The following is a 9477-nucleotide window of genomic DNA, read 5'->3' on the forward strand; positions in this document are numbered from 1 at the left end:
ACCATTATATTTTTTTATATAAAAAGGTATCCTATGTCACCCGGAGCATAATAACGAATCCATTGACACCTTATTTATTAAAATCGGACGAGTAGTCTAGATGCTACGTTGGAACATAGGTACGTAAAAATACAAACATACATAGACTGCTAAAATCATTACTCTTCCTTTGGCTTTGCCGTAGTCGAGTAAAAATAGGGAAAAGTTTTAATACGAAAAATGTTAACTGACAGGAATCAATGAAATGTGATTGCAGTGTAAATCAAATTCAGAATTGCTAAAATATTTTATTGAATTCAGCAATGTTAATAATGAATTAAATAATGATTAAGGCAATCACGTGGTATTTGATGCGACTATTAACGATTACGAAGTTAAATTACATTATTATAATTTATTACAAGCATAAAGCGATCTATGAGATTAATACACTGATTCGGCGGTTTCACCTATCACATTTTCTTTGGAATAATATGTGTTCTTATATTTCCGTCATTTAATAAGAATATTTATTAACAATTTATAAAGTTGGTAGTTATTAGACGAGGCTGTGCATAATGAAACATAATTAATTTGTACTTAGCTCTTCCACTTTGACATCTACTCCACTATCCGTCAAAATTTCGCTATCTAAGACTGTGGTTTCGTCAACTTCCTTATCATCGCCATTTGGTACTTCAGACGTACCTTCATCAGCTTCCGCCAGCGGATGCCGATTAAAATTCGGTACCGGAATTGATATAACTTCGTTTTCAGTTTCCTTTGCTGATTCATCTACTTTATTTTCCTCTAGTGGTCTAAATATTTCTTGAAGCGACGAAACTTTTTTCTCTGTTGGAATTATTCTATTTAAATATACTAAAATATCTGACAACGAAACAATTCCTATTAGTCTATTTTCCTTATTCACTAGCAATAATCGATGACTCTCTGTCCTAACTATGACTTCTAAGGCCTCGTATAAAGAAATACTCGATCGACATTTCTGTAATTTTTCTTCCCAGTCTTTCTTTTTGTTCCTTACCTCACCTATTGTCAGAGACAAATCTGAATAGAGCTTTTCACTAACTAAATTCAATACTTCACATTTAGCATAAACATCAATTAACTTGCCTTCTTCATCTAAAACAGGCAAAGCAGATATATCTTTATCTAAAAGTAACTGAAATGCTGCTTTAATACTAGTATTATCGGTCACAGATACAATTTCATCGAATGTACCGATTTTCAGTTCTGTTAATGCTTTGTGGAAAAAAGTTAGTTCTGGGAATTCGTTCAAATACACGAACAGGAATCTCAAGATTCTTTTATGTGACAGTATGTACAAAACATCGCCATTAAGCGGATCAATGAGCAAAAGCCGATGAACACGATTTTTGCTGAGCATATTTATGGCCTCATGTAGAGATTGATCAGGTCCTACGATGCATAAAGGCTTTCGAGTCGGGCGCAATATCTTTTTCCAACTGTGAAGCGAATGTTTTTCTAATTCTTCTACAGGTAAATTTTCACTTTCAAGATGCAGTAATATTCTTATAAAGTCAGTAACAGTTATCATACCAACAAGCTCTTTTTTATTAGCATCCCATAGTGGGGCCGACCGTATCCCGTGGGAGATAAGCGTTGGAAATGTTTTTTTTACCAAAAATTGTGTATCAAAAATTATAACTTTAGCTGATTTAGGTAATATCTCGTAACATTTATGGTATTTAAAAAAGTTTAGCAACAGCCTCGTCTTGTCTCTACCACCTAAAGATATTTGAACTATTGATAAATATGGGTCAAACTTTGGAAGTCCCCGAACTTCTCTAAACAATTGCTTAGCTTGTGAAGGATCTAAAGAGGCATATGAGTTCTTATGATAAGTGGGTGAAGTAGTGCCGATGGAAGATCGGCGAGGTTTCTTATCAGTATTTTTGTTCTTTTTTGCAGGGTCTGAAACCGGCTGGTTAGCTTCAACATGTGGTTTCCTCCAAAATATATCCATTACTCTTGTAATGGGACTAGACTTTCTTGAGGAAGCTCCTGTTACAGTATGATAATATTTCTTATGAGATTCTTTTGAATCCTCTGCATTAGACTCATCTTTGGGAGTTTCAGGCGTTTCTGTTGACTTTGAACTTGTTCCTAATGCTGCTTTAACATTATGAATCAAGGATTGATGTTTTTTAGAATCACTTTTCCTTCTGAGTCTAAAAATATCGAATATAGAGCTCCGCGGGCTTGATGTCGTTCCATGGAAGGTTTCATAGCCTTTGACATCTGCTGGTGCTTCTCTTTCAGCACTGGACGATCTCGATGTATCTGCAGGTTTTTCTTTAAAAATTGATCTAACGTGTGGCCTTTGAGATTCCACTCCACGTGTACCAAAGTGGACAGTATGCACATTTTGGGCAACGGATGTAGACGGAATATCTTTATCATCGTTTGTTGATAATTTAGTCACCACAAACTTCTTTTTTTCTCCTACGATGGTCTGGTTATCTTTTTGAACATCCGGCTTTTTCTTTTTATGTTTTGACTTGCCAAATTTAGGAGAAGAATCTGCCGTCGCAGATTCATTTTCCAATATTGGATCCATTTTTGCCTTACTCGTTGTACTAATTTATACCTTTATAGTGGACCATCATCCGAGGAGTAGGATGGCAGTACCTGTAAAGTAAGAAAATGGAATTAAGTTTTGTGTTGGAATAGTGAGATTGACTGGCATACTATTATTCTTGTACAAAACTACTTTACTTTAAGAATAAAAAGACATTATTGTGTAATATTCGATAAGACAAACGTTGTAGCTTCACCTCTAAACACTTGTACAGTGCATGGAAACCTAAAATAGACACAACGTTGAGCGCTGAACCATCTAAGTACATAAAAGTGACACCCATACACGAAATTGTTCGATCCATTTAGAAACGAAAGTATCTCAAAAATTTCCACGCACTGCACAATTGCACATGTATAGAAGCCTTATAAATGAAATAGACAGAGCACATCACATGTTAGGCGTTACGTTCTGAAAGTCAGGTCATGTCACAATAATTGTCACATTAGCATATATCTCCTCGCTAATGAAATCACAATATTACTTTACTTTTTCTAATCTCCGAATAAAAAATATATTTCGTTATTATTTAATTTTCACGTCATTATACTCTTCATTTTTAAGTGAATTAGTGGTAAATTATCACAAAAAACATCGCTCTACAGCCGTATAACCTAACATGGAGAAATGACATGGGGTGAATAGAACGCCGTTGCTAAGCAACGCAGTGACGCCGGTGCAGTATTGAATGCGTCAAATGGTTAAACCAAGGTGCTAATACTAGACTCGGTTACATATTGCATAACCCATACAATTTGAGGAACCAGAAGACCAATATTGAAATGTTGACGCCCGCATGTAAAGAGAAAGCTAGGTGAACGTGAATATATGCCATTTCACACGCAATCAATACTTTTGAGGGTCGTGATATGTGATAATTTAATAATAAATCACGGTAAACGAAGAAATTGTTATGCATACCTTACGGTGATGTTTCATCTTTGCACTAGTTATCACTAATATTAGGCCTCCAATACTTATTTATAAAATACTTCATTGTTATTTTTTAGAATTAAAGTCGGTGCGATGTGCGCCGACAAAACGTGCCAGGCGCGTATATCCGTGCTTCGCCATATTGCCGAAAGACGGGAGGTTAGTAGCGACATCTATTGGTGGGTTAAGGAAACGCTTAACTGGGAACATCCAGCACAAACTGAGGGTGTGTACGCACGTTACGTTTGGCAAACAAAACGTAAGATGTCATAGTAAACCGGTTTCAAAGCATCAAATTATTGCGGCATTATTGTTTTCCTGGTTGTTTTATTTCACTCTTTATTTATAAGATAGGTAGGTACAGCCAAGTGCAAAAATAAGTATCTATATTCGAACCACTCAAAAATAAGTTACTACGGCCTTATTGCGTCGGAATAAGAGTCTGTGGTACTTATTTTTGAAACTTTGAGTAAGTTCACATTTTTACACTTGACTATGTGCATACTTGCATTTAGACTAATAGGTACCTATTAAATACCTTACAATAAGATGGAAATATGTAATTTGGATGATGGAAAAATGAAAAAGGGATCTGCTTGCAACACGATAATTTATGATCCCCACGTGCCAGAGAAAGAAAAAAATTAATTGTAGAGTTAACCTTTCAGAAAACGGTTAAAGTAAGCAAAAAAAATAAACTGGAAGCGAGTTGATTTCGGGACCCGTAGGTATGTAACTAACAATTTCAAAATATATTTTATAACTAGCTGTTGCCCGCAACTCCGTCCGCGTAGAAGCATGAAAAATACTTTACGTCCTATTCTCAGACCTACCGAATATACACAAAAAACTTCATAAGAATCGGTCTAGCCGTTTCGGAGCAGTTTGGTCACAAACAGGAGAATTTTATATATTAGAGATTATATTATAATACGAAAAATTAGTGATCTACGGATTTTTCCTTTACTAGTACTGAGTACTTTTCTCCTTGCCAAGCTTCTTGGTTCTAGGTCAAATAGTAAGTTTTTATTTGCTTGCAAGTGTCCAAACTTAACAGACAGACGGACAACAAAATGATCCTACATGTAAGGATTTGTCACAATAGCATAATACAAAATATTAAGAGTTTCACAATATCCCTATATTTCAGACAGACTGCGGCTTACATCAGAGATTCAGTAGATACTAGGTAGTCTATAAAGCTATAATTTAGCATAGGTGTCTTATAGGGTGCATAACAATCACGCCAACAAAGTGGAAGAATATTTTTTTGTAAAATCCCCTCCTTCCTAGGTGAGTACACCTATAACCTAAGTTGTACTTAAAGTGAAGATGATTTTTTTTGCACGTCTAAACTGTAGTGTGGGTTGACGATGGATTTGGTAGATTCAGGGATTCCTTAGTGAAAGTGAAATATTTAGCCTATGAAAAAAAATACCAGGTGTCAAGTCTCGGAAACTTAAGGTCGTTGATAAACCAACCCAATATTAAATAATACTAGTTACATAATATAATATTAGTCCGCTGGAAAAAAAATATGTACCTACAGCCAGTTTGCTACTTTTTAAAAATAAAAGATAGTTTCCTTATAGTAAAATGAGCTAAATAAAGGATTTAAGGCAGTTTTCCTCCTGGGCTCATAATTTTTTCAACCCTTTATATAAATAGGGTATAAATTACTCGGTGATACTTAACACTTAGTTCGTGCAATAAATGCATATATTGAGATTGTTTAATTAGAAGGTATTCAAGATTGTTAAATGATTATTAATTACTATAACCTGAGCAACCTCTAATTGGCATTAATTTACGAACCTATGGCATACTATTATATCGTCTACATATAAAGTTTTACAATGCGTAGGCCGTGACCTAGTGTACTAACCAATTAATTAATTGAGCGGATAATAAATTTTACGGTTACCGATGCGCACTCGCATCATAACACAATACTGAAAATTCTAATAACTTATTTTGGATATGTTTTGAGCCTCTATGTCGTGGGTTCGAACCCGGACCTGGACAAATATCTCCAAATTTTTCAAAAAATGTGAGCGAAAATTATACTTGAAATTTATGAGCTTTTCGGTAAACGAAAACAACATGATGAAGCTTGTATACACCTGCAAAGCAATTCAATGGAAGAAGAATTATATGTGAAGTTCTCAATCCGCTATGGGCCCACCTGGGAACTACTGCCTAATCCCTCTCTTTTAAAAAAAAAAGTTCTCAGTGACCTTCTGCATACAATCGAATGAAGTCCTCATTCCTAGCGTGCGCCATTTTTTGCCCTTTTTTACACATTTTGTCAAATTCATTTAATTATTTAAGCGTCTATTTTTATAATCAAAAAAATTTTATAACAAAAAATTGAACCGACTATAAAAAATCATGAAAATATTTTTCTACCAGTCTGAAGTCGGTCGGTGCCTCAGCTCGAGCCAGCAGGAGTGATTGAAGCCCAACATTTAGTGCGTAGGTGAGGTAGATTTACTATAGGTCCACTCCTGCTGGCTCGTGCTGAGGCACTGACCGACTTCAGACTAGTAACAGTGACAGTTCTGAGGTAACAAACATAAAAAAATACAACCGAATTGATAACCTCCTTTTTTAAAGTCAGTTAAAAATACACCTAAAATGAGAGTAAAACTCGAATTAAAAACATTAAGTCCCTCGTACCTAAGCAAATAGAAAAAGGGACGATTAAAATTAAACTGTCACTAATGTCTTATGTTTTTGCCCAATAAATAGTACCAATATTCCGTTATAGTACAGAAATAACCACTGAAAAAATATTCTCTTTCTTCATCAATTACGACTCAATACTAATCTGCGTATATTTTCTTATAGCTCTAATTTCACTGAATAAACAATCAAATCCAAACTTAAATAAATATAAAGTAAAGAATTTTTAACCTTAAATCAAAATACCGAAAGGTTGTTTATTTCAGGCGTAGGCCCTGCGTATAATTTCTTACTCTAGCCATCAACTTACCTAGTTAGTTATACTGAACCGCCTACGCTTAATTGATACGGGTGTAAGTACAATTTCGGATGTAGAATTAGAGGCCTATTAGAGGCTTTATTTAGACAGAATTATCCGGAACCAATAAGAGAACACGCATGCGCCAAACTTGATGTCGTCATCAAATTTCATGTCGTCATGAATTCATGACGTCATCGTTTTGGACACGAGGCGACGATGACGTCGTCGTTGGCAGAGCGAGGGGAGGAAGGGGGAGTAGCGGCTGATCGATACGGTCTATGATAATAATATCCAGCCCAGCGGAGCTCGACTAACGGCGCCACGGGCGCAGATATACAGCCTTTCAATAAGTCACGGGTCGGCTGCTCCAGTGCCCTGCCCAGCACAGGATGCATTCTATAATACGGGTCAGTAAATTTATAGCATGGTTTGCGGCACCTGACATTTTGTGATATCAAAAGGATCCAGAAACAATAGCGGACCGCATGACCTTGATATTGATTTACTGAACTCTAGCCTTAGTTATCAAGTATTGGTGGGTGGTAATCCAAAAACTGTTTTGAAGCTCCTACACCATAGTATCATAATAAATAGTTTACTATGGATAAAGAATTAGCCATTTCTACATTTAGGTGAAAATTATAAACTTACTAATAATTAGTAGTCTTCTCCTAACTATAACAACAACCCCTACTAATAACATAAATATGCGAAAGCATTTCCGTCGGTCCATTACCTCTTCACGCCTAAACCACGGAATCAATTTATATGGTACTAGCTTTTGCCCGCGGCTTCGCCCGCGTGGAATTCGGTTATCGCGCGCTGTTCCGTCTTTTTTTCATATGTAGCTGCTTAAATATAAAAGGGTCACAAATAAAAAAAATTGTAATAATTTCATGTGAAATAGCATTTAAAGTGCAATTATTGCGATAGAAAAAAATTTTTTTATTTATGGCCTTTTTGCATTTAAGCAACGATGCATGTAAGTAAACCCTTGTATTTTATTATATTATAATTTGTGTTAAATAAATCCAATCAAAACATATAAATGTGAAATGCGAGCCAAGTTCAATATTATGATAAATGCCTTGGTTGTTGACTTTAACGACAAAAAAAAGTGAGATCTAAATGGGTGCAATCGTTAGTCCTGAAATTTATTTATAACAATATAAAATATTTTATAACAACTTAAAATATCATTTCTTCTTATAACTTAGGATAATATATTGAAGCCTAAGGCCGGACTTGGCTAGTTCTCATATAAGAATTATTATTAAGTACCTACTAAAACAGTCATGGAAGATCCCTATGTTTGATGACTAGTTTCTACCAGCAAGCCAAATTTTCGGAAGAATAAAATAAGAACTTACAACTTGCGAGGGCTATAATATAATTCGTATATGAAAACTAGCCAAGTTCGACCTGAGGCTTCAATATATTATCCTAAGTTATAATAAGAAATGATATTTCAACTTGTTATAAAATATTTTAAGTTGACTTACATGGCACCCATTTAGATCTCACTTCTTTTATCGTTAAAGTCAATAATCAAAGCAATTTTATCGTACTATTGAACTTGGCTCTCATTTCACATTGGTTTAATGTTTTGATGGGATATCATTACTTTTTGTACAGAAATAATTTAATTTAAAAATTATAATAAAATGATTTTACTAGTTTCTGATTTATTCACCCAACTACCTATCTAGATGCCAGTTTTGAACTTTCTCTTTCTAGGTCATCTGGAACTGGGTTAGAGGTGAGTCAGTGATAAAAATGACGATTTTGGATGTTAATATCTAAATAACCGTTTGAGGTGTGTTTATGAAATTTGGACCACATATTATTATGTATCTCACAAGTCTCAATAAATGAGCCAAATTAGAAATGTTTATGTGAAATAGTTTTTGAGTTATGAGGGGGTCAAAAGTGCACATGGCGCTGCTCGCCAATTCTGTTAGCTTGAACTAGGCTTGATACGCCACCGCGTGTCTAGTTAAATTTTTAACTAGTTGGATATTTCATTTGAGCTGTAATACTTTCATTCACTTATTCAATCCATTCGTAGAAATGCAACGCACAGACTTTATCACTTTAAAATGGCATTTTTGAGTGACATATTTAAAAAAATCGTCTGCACAATATATTGTGCGATGCAACATAACATCCGATTGAATTAAAGCTAAGCTAGTCAGTCATTTTAACGTACGTATTATAGTGTATAAATTTAAAATACATATCGGCTGAAATATATACAGTTGAAATACCGAAAATCATAAAATATAATGCATCAAAATATATAAAGTTATGTGACATAAGTTCTAAACGCATAAGCTTGAAAGGCATATTGGTCAAAATTTATAATAGTTACAATGCATAATGGTTTTAGTCATATTCAAAATACATCAAATGTATAAAAAAAAAATCAAAGTAAAAAAATGAAAAATGAAATATCAATCAATATCTATATAGTATGTTTTCTAATGGTTGAAATACATAATAGACACTGACATTTCACAAAGAAAAATGCATATAATACAATACTGGCACTCGCCGGCCGCTGCCGCGGCACGCTCACTTCGCTCGCTCAGCTCGTGCTTGATTTGGTCATAGTTGAACCTAACACGCTCCTCCTCGCTACGCTCGTCGTCGCACCTAAAGTTTCTATTCAATTAATGATCAGACTTTAGTTTAAAATGCAAGGTATTGTTAGACAACACAGCCACCGATCAGTCGGCATCTTATAGGTTAGGTTAGGTAAGAGTTTCGTCCAGGCGCGATCGCCTTAACCACGCTGAATAGAAGCTCCGCGAAGCGGAGCTCCGTCGACACTGTTTTGTAGTCCTAAATTTTTCAGAATTTAACATCTAAATACAACGTAAATAGACTGCAGATGATGATGAACATGAACTTTGGCACTATGTATGGTATATATTTTGAACATTATGAAAAACGT

At 34.9% G+C, this 9477-nt stretch overlaps 1 protein-coding gene across 3 annotated transcripts in view; it reads right to left on the bottom strand.

Moving 5' to 3' along the window:
• Positions 1-274: 274 nt before the first annotated feature.
• Positions 275-9477, bottom strand: part of LOC141426670 (uncharacterized) — a 19199-nt gene continuing 9996 nt past the window's right edge. For 2 of the 3 annotated variants that reach the window (XM_074085758.1, XM_074085760.1), the window contains exon 2: positions 275-2652. In XM_074085758.1, the coding sequence (XP_073941859.1) occupies positions 569-2581 (2013 nt within the window). In that variant the 5' untranslated portion in view covers positions 2582-2652 and the 3' untranslated portion in view covers positions 275-568. Of the gene's footprint in view, positions 2653-3523; positions 3686-9477 lie in introns of those variants that run through there. The other variant, XM_074085759.1, reaches the window with a different exon arrangement.

This window comes from Choristoneura fumiferana, chromosome 3, assembly GCF_025370935.1.
Source record: "Choristoneura fumiferana chromosome 3, NRCan_CFum_1, whole genome shotgun sequence".
Lineage (NCBI taxonomy): Eukaryota > Metazoa > Arthropoda > Insecta > Lepidoptera > Tortricidae > Choristoneura > Choristoneura fumiferana.